Source organism: Canis lupus, chromosome 4, assembly GCF_003254725.2.
Source record: "Canis lupus dingo isolate Sandy chromosome 4, ASM325472v2, whole genome shotgun sequence".
Taxonomy (NCBI): Eukaryota; Metazoa; Chordata; class Mammalia; order Carnivora; family Canidae; genus Canis; species Canis lupus.
The window spans coordinates 41,937,105-41,954,809 of NC_064246.1; the positions used below are offsets into that span (position 1 = coordinate 41,937,105).

At 46.9% G+C, this 17,705-nt stretch overlaps 2 protein-coding genes across 2 annotated transcripts in view; one reads left to right on the forward strand and one right to left on the reverse strand.

Moving 5' to 3' along the window:
* KCNIP1 (potassium voltage-gated channel interacting protein 1) overlaps positions 1–17,705 on the reverse strand; it is a 345,209-nt gene that overhangs the window by 314,893 nt on the left and 12,611 nt on the right. The window lies entirely within an intron of this gene.
* Positions 642–9,795, forward strand: KCNMB1 (potassium calcium-activated channel subfamily M regulatory beta subunit 1). Its single transcript, XM_025434125.3, has 4 exons — positions 642–1,042; positions 3,215–3,372; positions 4,402–4,573; positions 8,725–9,795. The coding sequence occupies exons 2-4, from the start codon at positions 3,239–3,241 to the stop codon at positions 8,992–8,994; spliced, it is 576 nt and encodes a 191-aa protein (XP_025289910.1). The 5' UTR covers positions 642–1,042; positions 3,215–3,238; the 3' UTR covers positions 8,995–9,795.

The window sequence follows — 17,705 nt, forward strand, 5'->3', positions numbered from 1 at the left end:
GGAGCAGGAGGAAGGACTGGCATTTTTGCATTAATTCTTGGGCCCCAGAAGGACTATTCTGGCCCCTAGATGGGCCGAGGACCATCTTGAAAAATCATTTCTCCAGGGATTCATTCCAGGCCCTGTGTCTCTCGTTGTCAATCTACCTGTGAGGTCTCAGGCCTTAAAAGACCTCTTTGCTGTTCACTTGTCATATTGAGAGGAACAAACCCCTTCCCATGACCCCAAACTGTCCTTTGACTGTCTCAAGGAGGCCACTAGCTGAGCAAGCTGTCCCTGGACCTGGCTGGCTGGAACTGCCGTGGAGCTCTCACTGCTTTTAGCTTCTGCTTGGCTGAGCTTTAAAAGGTGGGTTCCTCTTCCTCTGCCTCAAATCTCTATTATCCCTAACACTCATCATAACCCTAAACAAGTTAGTTTAAAAAAAAAAGTCCTAATAACATAGTTGAGAAAATTGAGGCTCAGATAAGTAGCTGTGACCTGCCCAGGTTCACACAGTATGTAAGTGCCAAAGGTTCAGGAGGGTTTGGATGCTTCTATGGGGATATGTCAGCCCCCTAGTAGCTGATAAGCCCAACCCCTTGGAGCTCTAACTCCTCCTCCCTCCTTTGTGTCAACGAAAGGAAAATCATTTCCTATTCCTGGCTTCTCTGCCAGCCCAGAGAGAGTGAATGACGAAGAAAAGTCTCTAAATGTACCAGGATGGTCTTTCCCGGTTTCTCAGTTTTGCTGTCTTTTTTTTGTTCAAGATCTGTTTCCTACAGACCCTGAAAATTACAGGTGTGGAGGCCTGGGTAACAGCTGCCCTCTTCTCCTGGGCTTGGTCCCGGCTCTCTGGAGTTTGTGTCCTGGGGCTGTGTGCTCAGACTTGACCATGTTTGGGCATGGAGGCTCGTCCCAGATGGGGACCAAAGGCCGCTTTCCCAGAGATGGGCTGGGAGCCCAAGCTTGCTGCTGCAGCTCAGACAGCCTCTTTTGGGGTGGGGGCTGGGGGCCAGGCAGAAAGTATCCGCCTGCTGAAGACTCCAGGGCAGCAGAAACTGTGAGTACTGCGTCCAGAGCACTCGGGGAGTGGTTTCTCCAAACACTGGGGCTAGAGGGGAGGTCTTGGGGGAGAGAGGCTGGCAGTGGGAACTTGCTTCCTTAAGGGAAGTCCATCAGGATTCTGGGCTCCAGGGGGGCTGACAGTGGTGTCACCCAAGACTAGCACTGCTGGTGTTTGTGCCCATTCTGGTGGCCTGCTCCATGGCTGGGTCACTCCTAGCACTCAGGTCCCAGGTTCCAGAGCAGCCAGAGGGCAGCAGCCTGGAGAGCAGCACCAGTCCTGGCACTTGTCCCCAGGGGAGGAGTGGGACAAAACTTGGCTCAGCAAGAGCCCTGGGGACTTCTGCTCCAAGCCTTCAGGATTCCCTTTGTTAAGAGTAACAGCTAATATTTATTGAGAGCTTGTGTTGGGTCAGACACTGGGATCAATATGTGATATTTGGTATGCCACTTGGTCTTTGTAGGAACTGTCTGAAGCAGGTACTATTATTCTCCTTTTACAGCCACATGGTTGTTAAGTGGCAAAGTCAGGATTTGATCCCAGATCCACTGACTTCAGAATCCCTGCCCCACACTCCACCAAACGCTTGAACACTGTTCTCTGTGCCCTGTCCTCCTAAGGACAAGAATGCCAACCAAAATGCTAGGTCCTATCTTCTTTTAATTTTTCCCATCTTTCCAAAATTCACCCCAGACATTGAGTGACTTTTCTAGATGGAAGATTAGCCAAAAAGTCCAGAGGTATTTAGCAACTCAAAAAAGTGAGAAATTCTTCTTGGAGTTTAACTGAAATCCCCCCTATTAGAGCCACAATCCATTTCTTCCTTTCTAGGCCATCAGCAGTGCCTACCCTTCGTCCCGTCTGAAGGTTCTCACTATGGTTGTCAAATCGTATACCCATACCCATACACATACCCATATCCTCACCCCATTCCTGAGTGGTCTTTGGAGCATTGATCATGACTCTGCAAACCTACTCACTCAGTGTACACAATCTCACCAGAGCGTTGTAGACAGGTGGGATCTGAGCAAGCGGCAGGTTTCAGACTTCCCTGTGACAGGGGAGCCTCTCAACTCCTCTCCTCCTGAGTTCCCAGATCTGGTCACACAGCACGCCTGACTTCCCAGTGTCCGGAGTGCCCAGGGCCAGGAGGACACAAGATGTTTCGCAGCAGAGGAGTTAATGCCCCTGAGACAACTGAGTAGCCTGGAAGGTAGGGCACACGCCAAGGGCAGCTCCTCAGGTACACCCCGTCTCCAGGAAAGAAGTGGTTTTATTTGGGACACTGAGTGGGCCCTGCTACCACTTTTCTGTTTGCTGCCCCCAACTCAGCCAGGCTTGCTTGGGATTGTGTTCACAAACTGTGAAATGTTACAGGTTTTTCTAAGATGAGTGTCCTAGAAAAAAATGCTCAGATGTCCCACCCCTGCTGCCCACTGTATTCATCTATTTCCTGTATTACTTTTCTGTTGCTGCCATAATGCATCACCGCAAACTTGGTGGCTGCAAATAACGGAAATCTCTCACATAGTTCCGGAAGCCAGTGAGGTGTTGGTAGGGCCGAAATCAAGGTGTCTGCAGGGCCCACTCCATCCAGAGGCTGAGGGGACAATCTGTTGTTCCTTGTCCCCTCTGGCATCTGGTGGCTGCTCATACTTCCTGGCATGTGACTACAATGTTCCAATCTCTCTTCCCTGGTCATATCGCCTTTTTCTCTTCTGTGTCTAATCTCCCTTTGCCTCATTCTTGTAAGGACCTCTATGATTACATTTAGGGTCTACATGGATAGTCCAGGATAATCTCTCTATCTCAGGATCCTTAACTTAAAGTCTTTGCCACGTGAAGTACCACTCACAGATCCCAGGGCTGAGAGGATGGACCTCTTGGGGGCCATTACTGAACCTATCTCACATCGTGTGACCTTGGACAAGTCACTCTACCTCTCTGAGCCACAGATCCTTCAACTGTAGAATGGAGATGATAACACTTGCCTCTCAGAGTTAATGGGAGGTTTGCATGAGTTCAAAGAGCCCTGTGAAGTTACAAAACTCCATACAGAACTAGAGGTGATGTTGATCACTGAGCACTCTCCCTTTTTACCTGTCCCCCCTTCTGTGGATTACTTGTTGCCTGGGCTGATCTCATATCTGTTTGCCTCTATGGCTCTAGAAATGACCACTGCCTGCCGTGGACATGGGCAAGAAGCTGGTGATGGCCCAAAAGCGGGGAGAGACTCGAGCCCTTTGCCTGGGTGTGGCCATGGTGATGTGTGCGGTCATTGCCTACTATATCCTGGGCACGACCATGCTGCCCCTCTACCAGAAAAGGTAGGACACTCTCCTGGCCTGCTCCCATCCTCCAGCCCCTCTCCTAAGGCTCTGGTCTGCCAGGGACCCCAGTCTTCTTCATACCCCTCCCCTTGACTTCACACCAGGCAGGAAGGTCTGGACAATCATTCTTAGGGTGAAGGGTTCAAGTGCAGGGAGGGTAGGGCTGGCTGGACTCTGATCATCGGGGGTTCTGGGACTTGGGGATAGCAGATACAGGAGGCCCTTCTCACAAGAAACAAAGAAGGATCAGAGCAAACATCCCAGTGTGAGTTTGATCCCAGGAGAAATCAGAGGTTTTAGATTTTCATAGCTTGTCTGCACTGCTTGACTCCCCCTCTGAAACCTCCTGGTCAGGTGGGTGTCTAGCCTCCTGTTGAATGTCTCCAGTGACGGGGAGCTCAGTACGTCACTGTGCATATTTCATTTTGGGTTTTTTCTGTAAGTAGGAAATGTCTACAATGAACCAAAACCTGCTCCAGTGGAGCTCTGCTCTGGAATCTCAGAGAATGTTCCTTGCTCCTTAACATGTCAACCACTTGAGCTTTTAAAAGGAAATCTGTGAAGTTCCTGACCCATTCTCTGTTTGGAATAAACATGCTCAGTTCTCTCATCCTGTTTTTTGAGGCTAAGTCTCTGACCCTCGCCTCTGGGCATGTTCCAGCTGCTGGCAACCCCTCCATCTGGTGATGTGTGTCCTGCCTGATAAACGGGAGATGAGTCACAGTTGATTCTCTGATGTGTTGATGAGCCTGTTAGTCTCTTCTGGGCCTGCTTCCTCCTCACTTTTTATAACCCTGGAGTGATTCCAGGTTGGAATCTTACCCAAGGGGTGATATCTAAGAGGCAAACGAGCACTGATATTCTGATTCTATGGTTCTTGCCATGGGTTGGGCAACTCTGCATTCACACTCCTTTAGTGCTGGATGCTTACGACAAGACGAGGGTCCCAGCCCTAGGTCTCTCTAAAGGGGTTCAAGCCTGGAGCCCATGTTCTGAGATATGTACGTGTGTGCATGGTCTCCCCAGTGTGTGGACGCAGAAATCCACGTGCCATCTGATTGAGACCAACATCAGGGAGCAGGAGGAGCTGGAGGGCAAGAAGGTGCCCCAGTACCCGTGCCTGTGGGTTAACGTGTCAGCTGTGGGCCGGTGGGCTGTGCTGTACCACACAGAGGACACTCGGGACCGGAACCAGCAGGTACTGATGGTGGTGGTGGGGGGGGGGCAGCTGGGCACGTGTCCCCTTGCCCCTGGCAGGTGTGGGGGCCTCTTCCTAAGGAATCCCCATCCCTGCTCTGGAGAGTAAAGGCTAGGAAAGCTGAGCTTACTTGACATGGAGGTCCAGCTAGACTTAGCTCTTCTGGTTCGGAGTCAGACAGACCTGGGTTTGAATCCCCATCCTGCCACTAATTGCTGTATGGCCAGGCCACTGAGCCCTTCTAAGTCGCAGGTACCACCTTTGCTGAAATGCTGTTATGAAATCAGAGGCTGTGTGGTGTGCTGAGCTCCATGTCAGGTGGATAGAAGGCATTTCTATAAAGCAAGTCAAATGAGAGGCCAGACCCAGAGCTGAGCCTTGGAGGAGAACACCTGAGACACCCCCTGTACCCCGGTGAAACCAGAGGCCCAGGGCTGAAGCAATCTCTGGAGGCCAATCAACGCCCGGGAGATTTTCCCATCATTGCCTTTCCCCACACACACCCCAACCCCCCATCCTATCCTTTCATATAGAAAATACAAGTTGGCCATATCCATTTAATGATTCACTCACTCATCTGGTAGTCATCGAGCACTTCCTGTGTTAGGAGCTCTGGACTCAGGAGGAGAGAGCTCATCTGGGAAATAGTATGTAGTGGGGAGGGATTGGTGCCATGGAGAGGAACAGAGAAAAGTATGGGGTTAAAGGTGGCAGTAACTTTTTCCAGCCAACAGTGAGGTGAGGGTATCAGAAACGCATTTGGGTTAGACTTTAAAAATCAAGCAGATGTTAGATACACAGACACGTGAGGGCAGCATGCATGGTGAGGGGAGGGCATAGACCATGGCATGGTGGGAGGAAGGGCCTAGAAGAGACGGGACTGGAAGGAGACAGGGTGCGGTGGGGCAGGGAGAGGCTGCAGAGGTGCATTCCACAAGACCCAATTATGGAATCAGAACGCTTTTTGTTTGTAGTAAGTTGCTGCTTGTTTTTTGAGAGAAGCAAAACTTTAATGAAGAATGGTACAAGTTATGGATAATAATTAGTCCCATATTTAAAGAAATTAATATAGAAAACACTTTACTGATTTATTTATTTTGCTAAAAAGATAGTCTTTAAGGATATCTGAGTGAGACAGCAGATACAACGCAGTAGGAAAGGAGAAACGTGTGTTGAATTCCAGTGCAAGACACCACATAGCACGATTAAGGAAGCAGGTGGAAGAAGCCATCCCACAAAACATGGGGTTAGGCATTTATATCCAGTTGGGGTTTTTTTTTAAGCTTTAAAAGTCCAACATAAGGAAGAGAATTGGGAGAAGGGCCAAGCTTATCTATAATCACCGTTTTACCAAAAAACACACTGATTCAACCTTATGAGAGGGGAGGTGATCTTCCTCAATACCAAAAATAGTAAGAGTGAATGCCAAGGCAGTCAGGTCTCTCTGATCTATCAGGACGGGTCTCTCACCAACCTGGGCTCGGAACACACGAAGTTCCTTTGCATTTGTTTCAGAAGGTCAGAGCTTTATCTGGAACAAGTTCACTCCGATTAATGCTCATGGTGCAGATTTTAGCAGGGAGCAGAGTCATAAGCGGCTCCTAACTGATCCTCCATTTCCCGTAGCATTTCCCAGGGGAAGGTTCTACTGGTTCCCAAGAATTTAAATTCAAGTAGACCGTAGAGAAGGCAAATGCTAATAATATTCTGGCACCGTACAGGCTGTGTGCCTGTCATCTCTGCCAAGGACCACTGAATTATGGAATTAAAATGTGATTGGGCAAGCTGGCACTGCTCAGCTCTGGCTGTGCATTGGAACCACCTGGGCACTTACCCAAACTGGGTTTCTACACCAGACCAACTGATGCAGAATCTCTGGAGTCTCCAGGTGATTCTGAGGTTTAGAATTATTTCTATGAGTGACCAGGAGTGTTTAAAGGGTCTGTGGTCCTAGATGCATGATCAGGGTGGTACAGAGGAGTGGAAAGTTCAGTGGTTGGGCAGAGAGGCTGAGGCCATGGCCAACAGTAGGGGTGGAGATTGAGCCTGTGGTAGGGATGGGTGCTGTTGGTGAGCGTTTGGTAGCTGATGGGATGGGGAGGGCAGGGTGCCAAGGGCGAGGGCGTGCAGTGGGATTACTGACAGTGTTGGGGCGTCACTGAGAAGTGGGTCTGGAGAGTGCAAGGCAAGTGACTCAGTGCCACCAGATGGAGGTAGAGCCTCCCAAGTTCCCTACATCAGCTTCTACCAGGACTCCTGCTTCTTCTTTGACATCTAGTGGCTGTTGATTTATCCCGAGGAGCAAGACACAAATTTCCAAAGACAAGCAGGAGCGATCACTGGTGTGCTAGGGCTTGGGAGCAGACTGGCTTGCCTGACCTGAGGTCGCCAGCCTCTCCCTGGGTCAGTTTCTGCAGCACACCCTCCAGTCCTGTCTCCATGACAATTCATCCAGGCAGCTACCCTCACAAACCTATTTTACAGGACTCAGAGAGGTTGTGGCATTCACCAAGGTCACATAACTTAGAACTGGTGGCTGAATGCAGGTCTGTCTGGCTCTACAGCCACACCTTTGCTCAATGAGCTGGGTTACCCAGAGCCAGAGTCAGAGGCATTGGGGAGATGGTCTAGGTCCTCTCAGCTCAGAATTCTGAATTCAGCTGCTACTGGGACCCTGCAGTATCCAATGACTTTGAATGTCAGATTCCTTGGAGGCAGGTTTCCCGCACCTCAGCTGCTCCCTGGCAGGCTGGAAACCTGCTCTGGACACAGCTTCCCCACTTCCCAGACTGTCAGAGCCATGATGCAACCATTTTCTTTACTGCTGGCTGAGTGCTATCAGGGCAGGCAGCTTTGGGGCCAGGGTCTCATTCAAACCCAGGGAGTAGCCAAGGCCTGGGGAGAAGCTGGATCAACACTACATGTTTTGATCTCAGACATGACTACCAGGCCAGCGGTCTCAAACTATTGTGCGTGAAGGAGTCACTTGTTTGCAGGGCCCCACCCTCAGCAATTCAGAGTGAATAGGAACTTGTGCTATGGTCAGCTCTCCAGGGAGTCTGCTGCAGGTGCTGTGGGGAAACCACCTTGCAGAACATCTCCCAGAGCCTCACGTAAACAACATTCAGACCTCCCAGCACAGAGCAGAGATAAAACCAGCATTTCTACTTTGTGCCTTCTTTGCAGAGCTTTCCAGCTGGATCTCATCTGACCAAGCCAGGGGCTCCTAGCCACAACAATCAGTGTCAGAATTAAGTGTATACTATGCTCTGCCTGTACAAGCTCTTTCCAATGTGTTCTCTCTTACTTTTGGATCCCAGTGTCAATTACTGGCTTGCCAATGATCTTTTGTTTGGCTCACACAAACCCTCAAAGGGTTTTCAATTTAAATTTTTGCCAACATTTTAAAATTGTGAGAGTTCACATTAAAATTTGGCTTTCTGGCTTTTCTTGAAATGTCAGAGGCCTGGCTACAGTAGGTCTCCTGGATCGCCTGGCATCCGTCATACAGATGGCATGATCATTGCCAGTCTGGATGCTTCTGGCTTTCTCCATTTCATCAGGCGCCACCACTCCCTGACAGTCCTCTCTGGTGCAAGGCAAGTGTCAGCTGGCATTTGTCATCTTCTTCCCTCACCCACTTCACATGTGGACATTTACGTGCATGAGCCCTGTGGGGAATTGAGTGTATGACCTCTGTCCCGAGCCTGAATACAGAGCCCACTCAGTCTGTGTCACTCATTGGTTAGATAAGCTTGAAGTCCCTCTTTAATTACAATCTTTGAAAGAGATACTGCTATGAACCCATTTAAGAGCTGAGATATCAAGGCTGAGAAAGGTAAGCAATGTGCCTCAGGTTCTACATCCAATGGAAGCAGAGCCAGAGCTGCAGCTGGGCCCCTGGCTCTGGGTGTGCAGTGGGTACCCTGAGCAGCTCCTGGACCCCCACCCTCACCAACAACACTGTGAAGGCTTCTCTAGAACCATGCAGTGCACAGCCTGCCAAGCTTTCGGCAAATTCATTCCCACTGGGGGCCCCGATTCCAAAGCCAACACTTTTCTTTACTTCATGCTGGCCCCTCATGTCTCCCAAAGAAACAGGGATTTCCAACTTCATGGGTGCTCTTGCTTCCCTCCCCACCCCCTTGCAGTGCTCCTACATCCCAGGCAGCCTGGAGAACTACCAAGTGGCCCGGGCCGATGTGGAGAAGGTCAAAGCCAAATTCCACGAGCAACAGATTTTCTACTGCTTCTCAACAACCCGGGAGAACGAGACCACTGTCCTGTATCGGCGCCTCTATGGGCCCCAGACCCTCCTCTTCTCTCTCTTCTGGCCCACCTTCCTGCTGACCGGAGGTCTCCTCATCATCGCCATGGTCAAGATAAACCAGTCCCTTTCCATCCTGGCAGCTCAGAAGTAGACCTATCCACACCCCAAAGCTGCCTCACTGCAAAGCTGCAGGGGGTCCCCTGGCTGCTCCCTAATTACGTATCCCCGCCTCCTCCCCCTGGTTTCGCACTGTTCCACTAGGATCCATAACAACTTCTGCTACATGGTTGGGCTTTGGGAAATGCCTCTGATAAGTCATTCTCGGGTAAGAATGTACAATGAGTCCCTGGGGCTTCAGAGAGCCCAAGGCCAGCTGGTAACAGCTTTCCATTACCTGTCCCCACTCAACTAACTGAAACCCTACTGTGCCACCCACCAGCCCCCAGATAACAATGATGCTTATCTCTGTGCCTGTGTTCTCATGGTTGGCCCAAAAGCCTACCTTTGCCATCCTTGGCAAACCTTACTTTCTTCTTTGAATTCCATAATGAGAATAACAGCAGCTCCCATGTATAGAGAACATTCAGAATTTACTTTTAGGACACTAGGTGCTATATACATTTTTATTCCAATATGAACAAATATAGTTACAAACTTCCAGTTATACATGGTGACTGTAATTAACAATACCATACTGCATATCTGAAAGTTGCTAAGAGAGTAAATCTTGAAAGTTCTCATCAGAAAAAAAACATTGTAACTATGTATGGTGACAGATGTTAAGTAGATTTACTGTGGTGATCATTTTGCAATATATACAAATATCGAATTATTATGTTGTATACCTGGAACTAATGTAATGTTATATGTACAATTGACATAAAATATGTCAACAAAAATATGTATCACAGGAGGCTATAAGAAAATATACTAAAGTATATCGAAATATTAACAGTGGGATTGGGAATTCAGATGGTGGCTAATTTTAATTTACTTTCTCATCCCTCTTTTTATTTTTGGTACTTTTCTAAATTTTCAGCAGTTGGAAGATGTGGTTTTATTGTTTTTAATCAGAAAAGCAGTGACAGATATTATCTTGGAAGGATTTGGAGGAGTGAACCTCACGTCACCAAGCAGGAGGAAGTGTACTGGGAAGGGGCTGGGCTCCAATCAGAGGCAGACTTTTGAGAACATACAAATTTTAAGAACTCTCTGTGGAAGGAAGGTAACCACATAGATGGGGATTTATAATTTATAATGCAGGTAAGTGTATGGCACTGGCCCTGCAAGGGAAGCGTGTCTCACACTTGAAAAGGGCATAAGTGTGGCATGCCATCATCTCTATTATTACTACTCCAAGAAGTTTTCCTAGAACAGTGGTTCTCAAAGTATGGTCCCTGGTGCTGTGACATAAGCATTCTGTGGGGCCTTGGGAGAAATGCACATTCTCTCCAGCCTTTCCTAGTCAGAAGCCTCAAGGGGATGTGATGGGGTGAGACGAGGTGGCAGACAGGGGACGGGGACAGCACTCTGTGGTTTGACACTGGCTTCAGTGGCTTCTGAGTGCCCTCAAGCATGACAACCACTCGTGTAGAGAACCAGTGCCCTGTCATTGGGCTTTTCAGAATAAATAAATGACTGCTTGACAGGGCAAGTCCTGAGCTAGATGTGAAGTTAGGCTGATGTCTCTGAAGTTCCTTCAGGAGCTGTGATTCCAGCCACAGCCCCTGGATATGAATCTGTCTCTGCCTCTGCTAGATTTCATCTCTCTGGTTCTCAATTTTTTCATCTATATAAAAAAGGACTCCTCCTATTGGGTAGTTGGGAGGGCCGAATAGAGATTTGACACATGGTAGGTGGCCAGAATGGAAGTAATTGAATACTCAGAAACTTCCAGAAGCAATTATACCAGTGATAATGTTAACTAGCATTTATTGGTGCTTAATGTATTACATGCCAGGCACTGTGCTAAGCAGTTTGCCTTGTAGAAACTCAGTTAGATACTATTGAGTCTACCTCAGAGAGGAGGAAAAGCAATACAGGACAGTGGTTATGTATGTCAACTTAAATGTGGCTTCAAATACCCAACCTTCCCATTCATTCACTAGCTGGATGGCTTTGGGCAAATAACCTCTCTGCCTCAATTTCCTCATCTGCAAAATAGGAACTAATAATATTTCCCTTTAAGTGCTGGTATCATATTGGTTATTCTATAAGCTTCCTAGAATAGTAACTGATACATGGTAAGTGCTATATGATATTATGAAAAACTGAAGCTCTAAGAGGTCACTGGCCAAGGTCATTCATATAGCAGGTGATGAGCTGGGAATCAAGCTCTGGGCTGTGTGATTCCAGATCAGACTATCAACCATAGTAACTTGAGCAGACTCAGCTAAAGAGCTGGGGACCCTAGTTCCTCAAAGCCCCAGGGGCCAGGTAGGGAACAGTGTTGTGTCTCTGGAACCCAATGTGCCCTCATACAAGTCAGGGATGTGAGAGGAGGGCATCTATATTCTGCTTGAGCATCTCTCACTTCCAACCAGGAATCCCTGATGTGTCCCCATACCCTCCAGTTTCTTACTTGGGGACATTCCTTCCAAGGGAATATAGTACACCATTCCCCAGAGTTTCTCCCTTCTGGGGTCAGGGAAGTCTCGAGTCTCCTGATTTGTTAAGAAAGCCACAGTGATGACCTTGTACTATGGTAATGGTACTAATGATACGATATTACTTTGGGGGGAAACTAGGCCAAGGGTACAATGGGATCTCTCTGTATTAATTCTTATAATTCTGTGGGAATCTGCAAGTATCTAAAAAATGTGAGTAAATTTAAATAATAATAAGAAAAAAAAGCCCCCACCATTAGTCTCACTGAAAGGGACTTCTTAGCACATGGTTTCCATGTACCTGCTTTTGGGGCTAAAATACATGGAAACTCAGAAAATCCAAACAGCCTCTGCTAGGGGAAAGGCCATGTGGCTCTAGAACAATGCCCAGCCCCCACTGCCCTATGCATTATTGATAATGACCTTCATTGGGTTGGGACAAATGCCCTCCTCCTGTCAATGAGACTGGCTTCCATCTGCCTCCTGCTCACAGAACTCCATGGGCAGGATGAACATGAAGTAATGGGCATTTCAGCACAATAAGTTAGACACTGAGGAAAAAAATTTTTTGGGATAATGGCTGCCTAGGAACAAAAAGCCCTCATCAGCTCTTAATAAATCACTGCTAATGAACATCTCATGTTTCCACCATTTTTGCTTTTCATCTCATGGGCCAGTGACTCACACTTGGAGAGGTGCACCTGGCTTGCTCTCCTGTGTCCCTCCCCTGGAACTCAGCCCACGTTATGGGGATCAAAGCCGGAAATGGGGAGGGTAGAGATGAATCAGACCCAGTGCCTGCCTTCATGGAGCTGGCCACTCTTCCTACCCCCACCCCCACCATTATCAGGGGCCTCCTTCACAATGAAGAGCCTAATTTACACAAATTCAGAATAGTGCAATATAAAATATTAATAAAATCTTTTTGTGACTTATTGAAGTGACTCCAGCCCCCACCCCATCAATAATTTATCCAAAATTTCTCCTAATTTTCAAACTCCTTTCTAAAGTGAGTGGCTTGATTGTAAACTGCATTCATTCTTTGCTAATTGACGATATAGGCTGGTACGTAAAAATATGTCATATCTTTAGAATTAGAATTGCATTTTGGGAATTTTTAATTACATGAAATATTCGGGAATATGGTCTTTGAACAAAGTGTAGCTATCCTATACCTCACCAGCGGCTGCCTTTTCACATGGAGGGAAAAGAGAAAGGTTGAAGCAAGATGAGAAAGACACCGAGAAATTCACTTCAGACTTGTATAGCGGTTCTCAGGGAGGAGGCTTATGAGGTCAGAACTATCCATGATAAACTTAAGATGTTCAGTTTCTTCTTAGATTTCCACGACTCTCCCTTCCCACTCCTATAAAGCAGATGATCCTCAGTCAACTTCCTTAAAGGATTTGAGAGATGGGGAAGGCCTGGATGTAGATGTGAAGACAACAACTTCCAGCTGACCAGTGGACAAAGTTGGGGACTTAGCCAAAGGCTTGAACCTTCTCCCTCAGTTGCACTCTTTTGTTTTTTAAGATTGTTTTTATTTATTCATGAGAGACACAGAGAGAGGCAGAGACATAGGCAGAAGGAGAAGTAGGCTTCCCATGGGGATCCTTATGAGGGACTTGATCCCAGAACCCCAGGCTCACCACCTGAGCTGAACCCAGTACCCCAGTTGCAGAGTCTTTAATCTCCTGTAATCTCCATCACCCCATACCAATCTCTCTCTTTTCTGATATATGTAAACTAAACACAGGGGCTTGCTAAGTATATGCAGCTTCAAGACATGTCTTCTCTCCCCACTCCCGGTGAGATGGTTGCGAGTGTCTGAGCCCTCTTGTGTCAATTCTGGAGCCCCTGCTAGTTCATTCCACGTTGATTGCTCCTATTCAAATACAAACTCATGTTCTCTGAAGGTAAATAGTTATTTAAAGATCATCTAGTGCTGGGCGCCCTGGTGGCTCAGTCAGTGAAGCCGCTGACTTGGGAATTGGCTCAGGTCATGATCCTGGGGCCCTGGGATCCAGCCCTGCATCTGGGGCTCTGTGCTCAGCTCAGCAGGGAGTTTTCTTGAAGATTCTCTCTGCCTCTGCCCACCATACCTGCCAGCATTCATGCTCTCTCTAAAATAAATAAATCTTTTTTTTTTTTTTTAAAGATCATCTATGCTTCCTCACTTTTTAATTTGGTGCTTGGGTCCTCCAACAACATTCCTCTTTAGTGACAATCTATGTTAATATCCTTTTGACGAGCAACTCATTGTACTAGGAGGCAGCCACTTCCACTGGGGATATGTTTAGCAAATGCCTCCCTGTACAAGAACACGTCATCCCTAATAGTAGAGCTAATATTTATGGAGAACTTTTAGGTCAGGATACGAGTTGAGATTTTACATGTGCAGCTTATGTCACCCAAACAATGCCCTTTAGGTTATCATTGCTATCTTCACTTCCGAAATGAGGCAATTGAGGCTCAGGGGAGGGTCTTAACTTGCCACAGACTGGAAGTTAGTCAAATGCATAGCTGGGATTCAAACACGGATAGCATGGCTTCAGACCTTACTCTCAAAGCTCTGTGATTCCTGCCCCGTGGTCTCTGTACCAAAAATGGAAAATGCTGAGCAGAGCACAGTCAGGAGTGGCAGTGTGTTGGATGCTTCCATATACCTTCCCACAGAGCCCAGGCTTCCTGTGGGCTCCTCCCTGGAATCATGCCTGTGAAGAGTGAATGGAGGTAGGTTGAGGTCCAAACATAGGTGTCCTAAAAAGGCCTGCAAAGGTTCTGACATGGGCGCTGCTAAGACAGACGGGCCACGCAGTCAGCTACAATCTGCAGGATTCCACGCACCACCCAGCCCACAGCCCGTCAAACACTGGGCGGGAACCAGACAGGCCAGGACCACAACAGTCCCTGAACTGGTCACTCTATCAAAAAGCAGAATGGAAGAGAGGCTGGTCTGACATGACTCTTTCTTGAGGACCCCATGCTTCTCTCAGCAACCCCTGTTATCTTTTCCCATTATTCCTAAACCATTGGTTTAATAGTCCACTCGGCCACTCTAGAATTTGTCCAGGAGTTGACAGCATGCTTATTTATGCATAGCTTTAGAGTCTTCTCTTACTATCATTAATAAAAATCAGGCCATGTGACTCTTCTTGGCAATTAAGTAATGTTTCTGTGACTCTGTTGGCCACTCAAGTAGTCATATTCTTGGAAATGTCTTATATACACATGTTTTTAAACCCTGGTTTATACTCCCTCCATTGAAATTCCCTGAGCCACAAGCCAGAACCCCATTGATTTGGAGCAGCTAGAGCGCTCTGAGCTCCTGACATGACGTGAGCCTCTTAGCCATCCTGGCACATGGCTCCCAGTCCAGATCTCACTCCTTGTGGGGGAGGCGGGAAAGTACCCAAACACAAGTGGGTATTGCTTGCCTCTCCATCAGATTATCTCCCCAAGTAGACTCACCCATCAGCTAGTTTCACCGTCTCTCTCTCTCCAAACATGTTCTAAAAGCTTTTTTCTTATCCTTACATTTTTGGGAGGTAAGTTTCAACTTCGTGTGACCTTATTCTCATGACTCTGAGTTACATGTTTTGTCTTTGGAGAGGGCAACTGCAGGGAAGAAAGCTCAGAAAAGTAAGAGGTGGAATCTGGCTGAACTGGGACCTCAGGCAGTTTATTTAATGTCCTCCAGTCTCCCCTTCCTCAATTGGAAAACAAACCTAACACCGTTCGTTTTATAAATTCTTCTCTGTTTGAACCCATAGAGCTTCCTACTGCTCCCCTTTCCTTACTACTAACTTCTCACTTTCTGTTCTCATGAGTGGCGCTGGGGACCACCTTGCCTCTCTGTCCCTCTCAGTCCATTTCTAGCTGTATTCCGTCTTAAAATTTTTGTCCACAAACAGACTGCCTTCCTCTGCATTGAACTTTCTTTAATCTACTCACATAAACTTAGTTCCCATGGAAACGCAGTGCCTGCACACAAGGGCCACATCCCCACCCTGCTGAACCATCCAAGGGCCAATGAACCAGTGACCATGAAAGTCCACTTCTTGGGAGAACCATCAACACTGACAACAATAGATCTGCCTGGAATAATCTTCCAATTGCGAGCCATGCAGATACCTTGGCCCAGAAATCAGGCTTAATTGGAAATTAAATTGCATTTCCATGCCAACTGCAGGACGCCTATATCCACAGCTAAATTATCAAGGTGATGCCTCATCTCCAGGAAGCCCATGGGAATAGACTGGCTGCATCAGCAAAATGACAAGCTTGTATCTGATGAAGAGAACTTTCTTTAACGTGCAACCTGAGCCCTTCAAGTTTCTTATTTGGGGTTCTGTGCACTTACTGGCTGCCTCCTTTGTGCCAGATGCTGTGGCAAGATTTGGAGGAATGGATGCCAGTGGGAACCGTACTGTGTTTTGGCTGCTCCTGGCCAGAGGCAGGAAGAGAATCACATAAGCAAAAGATTTCTGAGCCATAACACTTCCCTTAGTTACCCAAGGGTTGAGTTGCTTTGGGAGGTAGAAGGCATCATGGATAACATCACCATTCAGTTTCTATATTTAACATTGGTACTAATAGTTCACAATGCTCAAGGGTCTGCCGGACTCTTCACTAAGCCCTTTGAACACATTTATCCCATCCTCCAGGCATCTGTAGGATAGAAATACACTATGATTTTCATTATCCTCGTTTTACCTACAAAGAAACTGAGACCTAGAAAGCAAGTAACTTGTTTTAGGTCACTGCTGCCCTATCAGTAGAACTGGGATTTAAACTCAGCTTATTTCATAGCACAGCCTATATCTTTAAGCATGACATTATACTGCTCCTTTATTTCTTATTTATTTATTTATTTATTTATTTATTTTTAAAGATTTTATTTATTCATTTGAGAGAGAGAGAGAGAGAACAACTGAGGGGAGGGCCAGAGAGAGAGGGAGAAGCAGGCTTCCCACTGAGAAGGGAGCCTGATGTGGGGCTCCATCTCAGAACCCTGGGATCATGACCTGAGCCAAAGGCAGATGCTTAACGGACTGAGCCACCCAGGTGCCCTTCACCAGTTTTAATTTAAAAAATTTCCAACTATATAAAGCATTACAAAATGAGTACTAGGAGATGTACTTTGTTCACAAACTGTTGTCAATATTTTGCCATATTTGCATTCCTCCTCTTTGTTTCTTTGTACGTGTGTGTGTGTGTATGTGTGTGTGTGTGTGTGTGTGTGTGTATTTCTTTTTCCGAATCATTGGAGAGTTATATTCAGGGACATAAAACACAAGTCTGGTTTGGAAACCACGTGGGGACCAGTCTGGCTGAGGGAGAACGCAGATGGAGGCAGGGAGCCACGAGCAGCATGTGGGCTGAGGCCATGAGCTGTGGGACCCAGGTTGGTAGGTTCAGGGCATGCTCTAGCATGTGGGAGTCTGTGGTATCATGATAAGGAAAGCATGGCTGTCACTGAAGTTCTTGAGAAGAAGTAAAAACCTGCAGATGTATTTCAGCAAATGATTTCTTTATGGACTGATTAAATATACATGCTTGTTGAAGGCAGTGTAGTGTAGATGATACAGATAAGTGTCAAGAACTTTAAAAAATCACCCTTAAGTCCAACTGAAACCCATGCTACTACTTCAGTTTATTTATTTTCTATTTCACTTTTCTGTACACATTTTTTATAAAGATTGTATTTATTTATTCATGAGAGAGAGAGAGAGAGGCAGAGATATAGGCAGAGGGAGAAGCAGGCTCCTTATGGGGAGCCTAATGCAAGACTCCATCCTGGGATCCCAGGATCACGCCCTGAGCCAAAGACAGACGCTCAACCACTGAGCCACCCAGGCGTCCCTCTGTACACATATCTTTTCACAGATTGGAACTTTATTGTACATACAGTTTTGTATTTTGATTTCTTTTTTTTTTACCTAATATTACGTTAAAAGCATTTCTGCTTGTTTTTAAGTGGTCCTCAAAATCATTTTTCAGAGATGTAACATTATTCCAGCAGATAGCTGAGCCTAAGTGATTTTAACCCACTCTTTTTTGACTAAAGCTTTGCTTGTCCCTGACTGTTCACTGCTATGGTGCGATACCATGATGAACACCCCTGGGTCACAGTCTCTGTGCACATCTCTGGTCACCTTTTAGAACAGATTCTAGAAGTGGGATCCTGGGTTGAAGGACTGGATGGATTTCTCTTTGCCTGGCCCGTGGTGTAGAGGGAATGGGAGAGGGAGAT